This window comes from Borostomias antarcticus, assembly GCF_949987555.1.
Source record: "Borostomias antarcticus genome assembly, chromosome: 17".
Lineage (NCBI taxonomy): Eukaryota > Metazoa > Chordata > Actinopteri > Stomiiformes > Stomiidae > Borostomias > Borostomias antarcticus.
The window spans coordinates 2,287,902-2,301,294 of NC_140250.1; the positions used below are offsets into that span (position 1 = coordinate 2,287,902).

The following is a 13,393-nucleotide window of genomic DNA, read 5'->3' on the forward strand; positions in this document are numbered from 1 at the left end:
TGTTGAACAGAGCTCAGATAACTGGACTCAGGTTGGTCCCTCAGAGCTCACAACTAATGAGGCCATGATATACAGGTAATTTACTTGATCTGATTAATATTAATTTTTTAATTTTTGTTTATTTGTTGAGCTAATGTGCATCACTCCATTAAAGGTGGTATACATAACATTTGTATGTATGTATAGACAAATCATTTAATCAAAAAATAAAAACATCCACAGAACTTTTAGAAAGGTGTAGAATAAAGATATTGCTTCCCTTCCCCCAATGAATGTACAAATGAATCATTTTTTTAAATGATGGCGGGTCCAAAATGAATGTTCTGTTCATCTGTCTGAGATGTCTTGATGTTTGGTTCCCACCTCTAACAAGCCTCGTGAGCCAATAGTATTACGACGTCGGTCACATGCGCATCTCTGTGTCGGGTGTGATCAGGAGTCGTAATACTAGTCTCACGAGACTTGTTAAAGGTTGTTTTAAAAAATAATAAAAATCTATATCACAAAATCAAATTGAAGCAAAACATCAAGCCCCCCAGCCAGTATAAAGTTAAAATGCCTTTATTGATTTGGCGTAGTATTCAAAATAGAATAGTTAAAAATCTCTGACGCCTTTTAGCAGCATATCCTTCATCTATATCACCTTTAAAGGCTCATTAAAAATGTTCCACCACTTGTTTTCCTCTGTCCAGGCTTGAGTCTCCGTCAGGGCGTTATGAGTGCTCAGTCTCCGGACTGCGCTGGGTGTGCAAGAGCAAAGTCAGTCTGCAGTTTACATTCAGCTCCTGGGATCCTTATCTAGACAGTTTGAAAAGCATGCGGTATACACCGGGCGGCCCCCTGCTGGACATCACCGTCACTGCAGGAGAACTGGAGGAAGTGCATCTGCCACATTTTGTCTGTGTGGGTAAGTGGAAATGGGTTGGAGGAGTAGGAACTCTGTTCTTAGATTAGGCTATGTCTAAATCCAGATTCAGACTCACTCAGATATACAGTAAGCCAGTACCATTGATAGTAGTGTCCACCTCCAGACCACTTAACATGTGTGTGTGTGTGTGTGTGTGTTTGTGTGTGTGTGCGCGCGCGTGTTTATATGTCCCCACAGGGCAAGACCCTTCTATAAAAGACGAAATGAGAGTTGTCCATATAGACGACTGCGGCTTATCTGTCCAACTCTGCGCGGTCACACCGTTCCACGTCAAAGTCCTCCAGCCGTCTTTCTCTGCTAAAGGTGTCCTCATGAAAGCTGGCTTCCCAGTGAAGATCCACTGCAACATGCTGCTCTATGGTGCCAAAGCAGCATCCCTCACAATGCACGCGTTTCTCATTCCATGTGATATTGCACTGGAACAGGTTAGTGCAGCAAAAACACGACTGTTATCGATTAGTCTCAACGCCAGACCCATGAGAGGTCTTTCGCTGATACGCTACGCTACGCTAGCTACGTTACTGCATGCTGCAGATCTCTCTGTGGATCTGGGACACTTCATGCAAATGTCTGGCGCTCAAATCCTGGCAATTCATTGGTTTCGCAGGAATCCCTGTGACACCAATCAGTAACGACTTTAGCGATCAGGCGCTCCCACCCATAGATATGCCCCACCCATCTAACCTGGGCTAGCGTCTCTCATTTGCTGCTACGACCTGTCACTCGTTCAATTCTGAACCGTCGACACACCCTCAGAACACCAGCTTGAGCGGCGAAGTGGCACAGACTCTATTATGTAGTATGTGACCACAGCGATTCAACGTCATATTTGAGTCTGTAGAGAGACTAGTTACCAATCTGCTTTAATGACTAACTAAATCTTGCATATATAATCTCATACACTTCAATACAATTTTTTTGCAATTTAAATTCTCATAAAATCCATGAACGTAATACAGCTATTCATAGGCATACACATGTACTCTTAAGGGACATTAAAGGGATTGGATAGGTAATGAGTACATGTGTGTGTCTATGCAGGCAGTGGAGAAACAAGAGCGTGCATATGGCTACAAGAGGATCCCAAAGCCTAAACCTGACAGCCCTCTACGGATGAAGGATTTGTACAGCGTCAGCACGTCCTGTCCCTCGGAGATCACCCCAAACGTAGGCTTGATCCTAAACAAGACCATCGAAGAAGGATTCCATTTTCTATGAGCCGCAGGAAGAACATGAAAGTATACAAATAAATGTGGTCTTTTTTTCTTCTTTTTTGTCTTTCTGTCTTTCTTTTTCTTTTTTTTACCTGTCTCACTACAGAAAATAAAGCTGAGATATCCACACTCCATGCCAAACTTCTTTGAGGTACATGTTGAAGACACGGACATTGACTTTGGAATGGACCTAATCAGTGGAGAGGATGTCTTGTGGACCTTTAAAATACGAAAGGGTAATAGTGTCAATTTCAATCAGTGGAGATGAATGTCAATAATACCATGGTAAAGAATTCTAAGAACTCAAGTTATAAAAATATTTTAATAACATCCATTTCATACTCTCTTCAGGAGATTATGGGGACACAACCAGAAAATATTGCCAAGGTAATTTCTGTCCAATGAGATAGGGGCTGTTATCCAAAACCTCTTGAGTTTCTACTTGCATCATCGAGCATATGATAGTTCTGTATATTCGTTTATAAACGATGACATTGTCTCCCACTCAGACCAACACTTTGTGGACCACTATCGGGCAGAACTGATTCAGAGAGTGCGCCGGATGAAGCCCATCTTGGACAAGCTGTTGGAGAAGGAAGTAATCTCGTACGAAGAGTACTGCGATGTGAATGCGGAAAAGACCACCCAAGATCAGATGAGGACGCTCTACCCAAGCTTCCTGGCGGCTGGCGCCAAAGGCAAAGACGTCTTCCATGAGATCCTCAGAGAACTGGAACCTGACATGGTGAAAGATTTGGAGAGTAAGTAAGATGGTGATGGTGGTTGTAGAGAGAGGGGCTGAGCATGCTCTGCCCTGCGCCTACCGGACTCGCTCCTCTATATCTCGACTCCTATTGGTCCAAAATGCGGCAGCTAGACTTCTAACTAACGCGTAGGGCGTAGGTCACGCATCACACCTGTGTTGGCCAATCTGCATTGGCTACCTGTTCATTGTAGGATTGATTTTAAGATTATTTCAATCGCCTTTAAAGCTATGCATGGATTGGCCCCACTTTATTTATATCCAAGTTATTGTGTCCCCTGGCTACAGTGAGAACTCTGAGGCCTCTCAGGTCTTCTGACCAAGGCCTTCTTGCTGTCCCAAACTTGCAGTAGTGGCCCCCACCCTTTGGAACAGTCTTCCCATAGACATAAGAAACTCAGTCTGCTTAAAACCCACCTGTACCACAAGCACTTTTCTATGTGATGTTGTGTTATTACCTTAGTTCTAGTGTCTGACTGTTTCTTTATGCCTTCTGTACAAATCTTTTATATTGTTCTTATGTCTTTTTTCATATTGATTCATATTCAAATTTCTCACGATTGTGTAACTATTTTTTTATATTGCTGGTGGTAACGTGTTTCCCTATATTTTTTTAATTTGTTCATTGTACAGTACCTTGTAACCTTGATTTTAAAAAGTGCTTTAAAAATACATTTCCAAATGTCCAAAATAGCACACTACCCCTTTAATGCCAGTACCCCAGTAAATAGATATGCTTGCATTGAGAATATAATACATTATCACTGTCAGTTGTCACCTATATACTGTACATTTTATTTCTCAAAGCGTCAATATATTTCGAACATTACGTGTTTGCTTTTCTATGTACAGTATTTACTTCCTGTAGATTTCTCTCTTGACTTCAAATGTATGTCTAAAGGCCAATTTATACTTCGTTTGACACTTTTGAAAGTGTCGACAGACAGAAATGACGTCACTGTCAACACTTTTTTGTGTCAGACGGGTGTCTTGCACCTACCAAAGTGTCTAATGTCGCAGACGCTGTCAATTTCGTCGCACAGCTGTGATTGGATAGCTAGACAGAAGGTACAGCTGTGATTGGATAGCTAGACAGAAGGCACAGCCGTGATTGGATAGCTAGACGGAAGGCACAGCTGTGATTGGATAGCTAGACGGAAGGCACAGCCGTGATTGGATAGCTAGACAGAAGGCACAGCTGTGATTGGATAGCTAGACGGAAGGCACAGCCGTAATTGGATAGCTAGACAGAAGGCACGCTCGTTGCCATGGATCAATCAGCCACGCGTCTCCAAGTTACCGTGGAGATGATCAGACACTTCGCCGAAGTAATGCTAAATGCGGGTCGACACAGACATTTGTCGTACGACACTTGTCGACTGAGTATAAATTAATCTTAAGAATCACCCACCCAAAACAGGAAAATAGAATTGAATTCCCCCTCACTCATCATGTCATGGTTTCATCAAAAAAGAGTCCTGGCTCACTTCCTTCTTCCTCCTGCAAACAAAAGCACCTGTAACAGGTGTCATTCAAAGAAAGGAAAACCAATGCATTCATTTTATTTCATTGGATTCTAGGTCACATAGATTATCCTTCTCCTCCCAGTCATGCCCATGCACCACATATTATTGACCGTTTATTTGTAAATCTAACATAACACAAGGATTCCATCAACACAAGACCTAATAATCCATTATAAAATAAAATCGAAAGTACAATAGCTGGACGAACGTCTCAAATGTCATTTCAAACTTGAAATGCCTGAATTCTTGTCGACGGGTAATTCAACATCACAAAATAAAATGGGCAAGTACAAGAATGGTAGTGTAAGACAATTAGAGCATTATAGTTAGGATAGGATCGTCTTATTTCCAGCAGTACGACTGGCGAGCACTGCAGCCTAAACCTGTGATCCTCAGTGCGTTAGCTCGTCTCCTTCTCCAGCAGGCGAGGGGTGAGTCACAACGCTATCCTCCCAGAATCCCGCAGTCGTCTGGAAGTGACGGATAGAAAAAAGGACCTTGAGAATGAGAGCCTGCTGACCTATTGTCTCGCGACAGGTCATGTCCACATGCATACTCTCACATGAGACAATGCACGCTGACCATGACAAGTTGGCTACCGGAATGATGACAATGACTGCGAAAGGAAGATCAAAGCTAGAGCGCTCTCTGTTTTGAAACGATGACTAAAAGCGTTAGTCCTGAGGGGTCATCTACCTGGTTATATCAGTCCTCCCTCCTTCTCTTTCTCTTCCTCCTGGCGGTGGACCGTCTGTCCATCCTGTTGACCCCTCCATCTCATTTGGAAGTCGGACACGCCCTGCTTGGTCAGCTCTGCATGCCACTATTTGCACATGTGGAGGAAATCCTTAGACACACACAGACTCCCTATTTGTCTCGGTTTTCACACACACACACATACACACACCTCCTTCCCACCTGTTGTAGCAGCTGGGCAGAGATTCCCGGGTCAGTCAAGTCAGCATTAGACAGAATCGTCATCTTCACCACCGAACGCTTGGACTTTAGGGCTGGGAAAAAAAACAGACAACACTATCGTCCAACAGCAAGTGAGGTCATTCTAACGTGACGTCCATCTATTTGAGGCGTGAATCGGACAACACAACTGTAACCACCTAAAAGGTCTCAACACCTCTCTGTCCAGCAGACATTAGATTGAAGTTGAATTAAGGTTTTTTTTTGTTAACAGTTTTTTGTGAATTGTTCACTTTGAAGTTGGCATTTTGGGATGTTCGGTTTTCTGAAAACGGCGCACACAAAAATGTCCGTTAAGACGGAAACGAACTCACGGCCGTGACAGAAGAAAGGAGCCGTCCTGTCGCAAGGCCAGTCGTCCCACTGCCCCTGCGCGCCCAGCAAGGAAACCCCGCAGTTCTCGTTGCCGTTGTCAGGTTTGTCGGTCTGCCAGTACCTGAAAGAGGTGCCGCTCTGGTCCGACCACCTCCAGGAGTCTCGGAACAGGCCGATCCAAACCTCGTTGCCCTTGGCCACCTCCTGTATCGCCTGGTTCTGTGCGTGGTCCTGCACGGTGGCCAGGTCTACGTGCACGGTCCTGCAGTGACTCTGGTATACGAACCATGACATGTGTCCCTCGTGCACGGTGTAGCTGACAGGACCTGGAGAAGTGATCGTTGACCACTCTTTAAATTGATCCTAAACTGCATTATGTTAAAGGTGTAATAGTCAGGATTTCGATGTAATCTTTTTTTTATCTTTTTCTTTTCTTTTTTTTTATAGCAGATCGAGTGCCTAAGCGGAAGTAGGAAGAGCCAAATTATGAATTTTCATTTTTTTTTAAAATGTTGACAGGTTTGAAATGATTTTTTCCCCCCTCCATCTGAAATGGTTGCTCCCTCTAATGAGGCTTGTGAGTATAGTACCAATACCAATAGTATTACGAAGCTTGTACCACATGGTATGTCAGGAGCCGGGAGCAATCAGGAGTCCTAATTTGTCTCACAAGTCTTGTTAGTGCTTTTTTAATGATCAGTCTACATCGAAATCTTGACTATTGCACCTTTAAACTACTAGAAATGGTGCTTGGAGAGCACAGACCACCGGCCATGAATGCATTGTGTGTCTCTGTGCGCGCACGTGCATGCGAGCAGGACATGTTTGGTATTGCTGCATTTGTGAGGTTGAGAGCTAACAAATGACAGTCCAAACCCCTTGTCAAGATATGGCCGTTTCAATTCCCCCCATTGGCAAGTCCAAAAAATGAATGTAGGTGAACGACCGGCCGTAATTGGCTGGCTCGTGGATCCGCCCCGCGATTCAAATCCGCTCCATAATTTAATGGGTTCTAAGTTGGCCAATGCTACACCCCTCCACCGAGTTTCATGAATATCGGTCGGGTAGTTTTAGCGTAATCCTGCTAACAAACCAATAAACCAACCAACTGACAAACACGCCACCGAAAATATTACCTCTCACCCTCCGCTATCGTGCATCGTATCACTGGCTAAGTGATATACATCTTGTTGTTGCTGCCAATGTGGCAAGACCTGGATAAGCGTATCGAACTCGAGCACAAGAGGCAAACAGAAATAACATGATACCAGGATGTCGACTCACTGTTGTAGCAGGCGACACCCTTTAGATCAACACAGGGAAAGTCGTTCCATTTCCCCTCCTTATTCATCAACACGCATTCTTCTGCCCCGTTAATGTTGTTGGGTTCCTCGTCCCTCCAGTTAGTGTAGGACGGTTCTCCGCTCCCATCGGACCACTGCCACCTCATGGCCCCGCCCCTCTCCAGGCCTATCCAGGCCCCGCCCTCGTAGCCCGTCACGGCGGTCCGTAGCACTCTCATGTCCCTCATGTTGTCTACGGTGGCCAGGTCAGTGTGCTTCTCCCTGCAGTAGCTCTGGGCCGCTGTCCAGGTCTTGGAGTCGTTGATGAAGTGGTACTCATGAGATAGCCCTGTGGAATACACCACCACAACAACAACAACAACAACAGAAAACAATCATAAAATCTGCTGTCACCCACTGATGAAGAACCCAAGTGGTTTTACTTGATGGACAGTTTGACTGGCTAACTGGCTGATTCGTTGGTCGATAGATTATTGTGATTGAAACAATATTTTACCGTTTAAAGATTTGACGCCCGCAAAAAGTAGGACGATCCCTGCAATTCAATAACAATGCAACATCCATGAAGAAGACTCTAAATGTGTACAAATGCAAGTCTGAAATGTAGATTTAGTATTAATAATTCAATGAACTGTGGCGCCACCTCTGGTCAGATAGTAGTACTCACCAACCAAGGGGACCACTGTGATTGTACCGGCCATGGCTCTGAGATCATATCAAGGTATTCATTTGTCACAACAATAATGCATTTCATATTACAGTTCATCTTTTTTAATGAAATGTAGACCCATATGTCACAGGATAAGCCATTAATAGCACATACTGTAAAGACTACAGGTACATTTTCTCTAAGTTATGGTCACATCCAATGTTACATACTGTAGTCAAATCAATAATCACAGATACAAGCTGATATCAACGTACATTAGTAATGCTTTAATGAGAATCCATCAGATTCTCACCTGGTTGTATGAAACTAAAGGGTTACCCTTACCTCCACATAGCAAGAACGTCTCTCCTCTGTATCTCCCCTCTCTCTCCTTTAAGTCTCCCCTCTCCCTGTCTCTATCTCTCCTTCAAAAGTATCCCCTCTCCCTGTCTCTCTATCTCTCCTTCAAGTGGCCCCTCTCCCTGTCTCTATCTCTCCTTCAAAAGTATCTCCTCTCCCTGTCTCTCTCTGTCTCTCCTTCAAAAGTATCTCCTCTCCCTTCTCTCTCTATCTCTTCTTCAAAAGTCTCATTGTCTCTCTCTCTGTCTCTCCTTCAAAAGTCTCCCCTCTCCCTGTCTCTCTCTATCTCTCCTTCAAAAGTCTCCTTGTCTCTCTCTTCAAAAGTCTCCCCTCTCCCTGTCTCTCTCTCTATCTCTCCTTCAAGTCTCCCCTCTCCCTGTCTCTCTCTGTCTCTCCTTCCAAAGTCTCTCTCTCTCTATCTCTCCTTCCAAAGTCTCTCTCTTCAAAAGTCTCCCCTCTCCCTGTCTCTCTCTATCTCTCCTTCAAGTCTCCCCTCTCCCTGTCTCTCTCTGTCTCTCCTTCCAAAGTCTCTCTCTCTCTATCTCTCCTTCCAAAGTCTCTCTCTTCAAAAGTCTCCCCTCTCCCTGTCTCTCTCTATCTCTCCTTCAAGTCTCCCCTCTCTCTGTCTCTCTCTCTATCTCTCCTTCAAGTCTCCCCTGTCTCTGTCTCTCCTTCCAAAGTCTCTCTCTCTCTATCTCTCCTGCAAAAGTCTCCCTTCTCACTCTTTCTGTCACAAGCCTGCGCGCGTACATGTCTGAGTGATGGCTGTTCAGCCTCCTACATGTCTGAGTGATGGCTGTTCAGCCTCCTACATGTTTGAGTGATGGCTGTTCTGCCTCCTACATGTCTGAGTGATGGATGTTCAGCCTCCTACATGTTTGAGTGATGGCTGTTCAGCCTCCTACATGTTTGAGTGATGGATGTTCTGCCTCCTACATGTCTGAGTGATGGATGTTCAGCCTCCTACATGTTTGAGTGATGGCTGTTCAGCCTCCTACATGTTTGAGTGATGGCTGTTCAGCCTCCTACATGTCTGAGTGATGGATGTTCCGCCTCCTACATGTTTGAGTGATGGATGTTCAGCCTCCTACATGTTTGAGTGATGGATGTTCAGCCTCCTACATGTTTGAGTGATGGATGTTCCGCCCCCTACGTCGGAAGCCGCATGCAAACTGGATGGAAACGAGGAGGACGAACAGAGGTGGAGCGGATTTGTTTACCAGCGAAGCACAGAGCACCAGAGTGTTTCTCTGTTTCCTTTGGACAGAGAACGGAGGAAGTTTCTCAAAAACTGGGTCGCGACCCACATCCCTCATCCAGTAATGAATGGCAGGTAAAACTTTCAACAAGCACGTTTTTAATGGTAGCCTACTGAATGTTCATTTTGTTATGATGATCGTACTTATAACATTGAAGCATGGAAGGCTAGCGTAGCTTACATTCTGTTTATGAGAGGAAATCAAAACACTGATAGCCTGTACTCTGCCTAAATGCATTTATTTGGTCTCATTTATAGGCTATTTAACATGTGTAGGCCTATATGTTTCCAATAACATGCATACAAAACAAAGATGTGATTGATCAAACGTAGGCCTATCTCTGTCTCTTCGGCTGGTTTACCTATTCAAGATAATAAGGTGCGGAAATTACTTTTGTATTTTATTTTGTCTGTGGTTATAATGTGGTATGTTTTCTAATGGACTGACAATTAAGTTGAACTGAAGTCAATTGTCCTCTTCTCTCTCCTGTTCTCCTCCCCTCTCCTCCTCTTCTCTTCTCCTTCTCTATTTCTCCTCCTCTCCTCCTGTTCTCCTCTTCTTCTCCTCTCCTCTTCTGTTCTCTCCTGTTCTCTCTTCTCCTCTTCTCTTCTCTATTTCTCCTCCTCTCCTCCTCTCCTCCTGTTCTCCTCTTCTTCTCCTCTCCTCTTCTGTTCTCTCCTGTTCTCTCTTCTCCTCTTCTCTTCTCTATTTCTCCTCCTCTCCTTCTCTCCTCCTGTTCTCCTCCCCTCTCCTCCTCTTCTCTTCTCTTCTTCTCTATTTCTCCTCCTCTCCTCCTGTTCTTCTCTTCTGTTCTCATTTCCTCTCCTGTTCTCTCTTCTCCTGTTCTCCTTCTCCTCTCCTTTTCTCCTCTCCCCCTCCTCCCCTCTCCTCCCCTCCTCCCCTCTCCTCCTCCTCCTCCTATGCACCCCTCTCCTCCTCCTCCTCCTCCTCCTATGCACCCCTCTCCTCCTCCTCCTCCTCCTATGCACCCCTCTCTCCTCTATCAGACTGAAGGTTTCTTCATGGAAAGGTTGAAGTTGTCGGGCAGCCCTCTCCTTATCAGTTCATCACGCAGCTGTGGAATAACAATGAGTTTAAACAACATCAGCGTCCGTCTTCACCTGGCTTTCAACACTCTGAACACACACACACAGACACACACACACACACAAACACACACACACTCACACACTCACACAAAGACTGACACAAAATAACTGCCATGGTTTTGTTCTCACCTCCTGCTCTACAAGTCTCCTGATGTCAGACTCGGTCAGCTCCATCTCAGAAGTGAACCTGACCCTCAGTACAGCCATATACCCTGGAGACAGAATACAACTGTGAGACCACACACACACACACACACACACGCATGCACATATACACTTGATACCAGAGGAGGCTCGTCCATTGAGGTAGAGGACAGTCCTCAACACGCGGTCACCACCAAGATAAGTTACAGCCAAACCTTCTTCACAGCTAGGTATCAAATCCACAGAATGCAGCTTGTTAATGTGGATCTTCTCTCTGACGACCTCACACACCTAACCTGTTCACCTTTTTCTTTTCTGTCATGGATTGTGTCAATCTACAGGTCAGTTTCCTGGTCTGAGATTAACGAAGAAGCCCTTTAAGATGTCCAGGAACACGCGGTCACCACCAAGATAAGTTATAGCCAAACCTTCTTCCCTCACACACACTCTCTCTCTCTCTTTCTCTCTCTCTCTCTCTCTCTCTCTCTCTCTCTTTGAGGTTGGGTAACAGGGTGTAAATATGCTGTCTGATGACCTCACACACCTAACCTGCAGAGATGTTCACTGGATGTTAGAGGGGCAGGAGTAAACGTTTAAAACGGGGCACTTAGGTTGTGAGCCGCGCAGTATTTTTACCTAAATTAGCAAAATATGTAACGTAATAAACAAGTAGGCTACCACTATCCATAAATAGCTAGCAAACTACCTAGCTGCATATCCTATGTTGCTGTGAGTGATATTAGCTAACATTACAGTCATTTAGCAGACGCTTTTATCCAAAGTGACTTTAATGTAGGTCAGTAGGCTACTACTACTTGCCAGAACACACAAGCGCATCTCCTTTCTAAACAAGCTAGCCTACTAGGAGCTATAGCACAAGTTAGAAGCCTACAATTAAAATTGCAGTCTGTTTCTGTTTAAGTCCATTAGCCTGGATGCCCACTCATTATAGAACATTAGCTGATGCTAACAAGTAGGCCTACTTATATTATATAATAGGCTGTTCATTTGTGATAACTGTACCTTCTATGCTTTCCTGTCACAGTCGTCACAGTAGAGGGTGGGGGGGGGGGGGGGGGGGCTGTAGGTTGCCACTGTGATGAAGATGCATTACCCTGCAGCAATCCAGTAGAATTATGACTGGTTAAGTTAAGAGGCCTACAATCAAAATTGCACTGTTACTACTGTTTAATGGTGATACTATATTTAGCCTATTTTCTTTAATTGGACAGAGAGAGAGATTGAGAGAGAGAGAGAGAAAGAGAGAGATGGCATTAGCTGATATTAGGCTAGCTAACTAGCTACCGACACAATAAGACAACATTAAAACTCATGAGGGAGAGAGAAAGAGAGAGAGAGACTGATTCTCGCGTTAGGGCTAGTACTAGTAAAGTACATCAATATCACTATAAAACGAAAATGAACATGTTTATTAATGTTAGCCAGTGGCCACAAAACTGTAACATGCCTATATATGTCTGCCTCAAAAATACATTTACTCGACTGACTGACTCTCAGGACTATCGAGTGGCTTTCACGCCTTTGTTTAGTGTCTGTGTGATTATCTGTTGCACCTGTCTCTCGTTGATTTGCTCCACCTGTAGGCTACCTCATTGTGTCTTTGTTAGTCTTGCTATAAGTTTCCTTTGTTCACTGTCAGGTTATTGTATTGCCTGGAGCAGGGTTTCCCAACTTGGGGTCTGGGAAATGCGATATAGCCGAAAATCCAATATGGCGGGAAATGACGTCGGGACGGGGGCGCCAACGATCGCAGGAGGAGCGGGGAGGTGAAAGCGGTGTGCAGACTTTCTGGCTTGACTGTAGCCTATAGGCTAGTCTTCTGGTGCATTTGTTTGTGGTCGGAGGTGGCAAATCGCAAGTGGCAAAATACCTACCTCTGACCTGTGTGCATTCAAGCTATAGCGAAGTCGCAAAAAGACGACGGTTGTGACCAGAAGGACCTGTTTCATCACTTTAGCTGGTCGCAAGTTATAACTTCACCATTGAAAAAACACTGAATGGCTAATAACGATAGGTTTTAGTAACTACTGCATTTTAGTAACTAGCCTACTGCATTAGAAAGTTGAACATTGTCTTTTCAATTCACACAATTGTGTTTCAATAATATTTTTACTTACCGTTTATCATATTTGCAGCCATTTTAGATTGACGTCAGCCGGCAACTGGGGGCTGAGAAACATATCCGAGTTTGTGACGAGGAAGTGCGAGTTCATGCGGTGTTTTATTTAATAATTATATAAACGAACGCACCATTCATGTCTATACCGTAGCTATGTCATTTTCCGCCATATTGGATTTTCTGCTATATCGCATTTTATGAAAATGTCTAAAAAAGTTTCATAGGCCACATTTTTTCTCGAATCTTCACGAAAATTCGCACGTGATATTTCGAAGCCTCACAAAATGTATCAGATGGACTTTTGATTTTTCAAATTGTTCGCCCGTCACAGCCGATCGAAATCAGCAGCAAAGCTGCCAAATAGAAAATGAGGCCGTATCTCAGCAACGTTTTGATGTATTCAAACCATAGCCAATCGAAGTGTACTGTATGTGATCATACTGTATCTATGTTAAACCAAATCTTTGCTCATTTCACACAAAACTTGCAATCAGTGTTTACAGTCGTGCTTTTAACATGATCACATCAACATGTCATGGAGTCTGCCCTTCTGACTGCTCCGCCCCCTCATCCCTGCTTGCAGGGGTAATAACTTTGTTCTCCCCATGTTCGCTAGGGTTTCCCCAATAAAGAACCCGACATGAACAAAAAAAAGAAAGAGTTGGATTGGTCCCCGTGCACGGCTCATGCATGAGCTGACCCCAGCT

The 13,393-nt window shown here is 44.3% G+C and overlaps 1 protein-coding gene across 1 annotated transcript; it reads left to right on the top strand.

The window, feature by feature from the left end:
* Positions 1-816: 816 nt before the first annotated feature.
* On the top strand, positions 817-2,911 carry LOC311319949 (NACHT, LRR and PYD domains-containing protein 1 homolog; the record flags this gene model as incomplete). The annotated part of the gene is made up of 6 exons (XM_084451583.1): positions 817-907; positions 1,106-1,353; positions 1,970-2,095; positions 2,249-2,378; positions 2,494-2,529; positions 2,652-2,911. 6 exons carry the CDS (start codon positions 817-819, stop codon positions 2,909-2,911), a joined length of 891 nt encoding a protein of 296 aa, XP_084307709.1.
* Between the last annotated feature and the right edge of the window lie 10,482 nt (positions 2,912-13,393).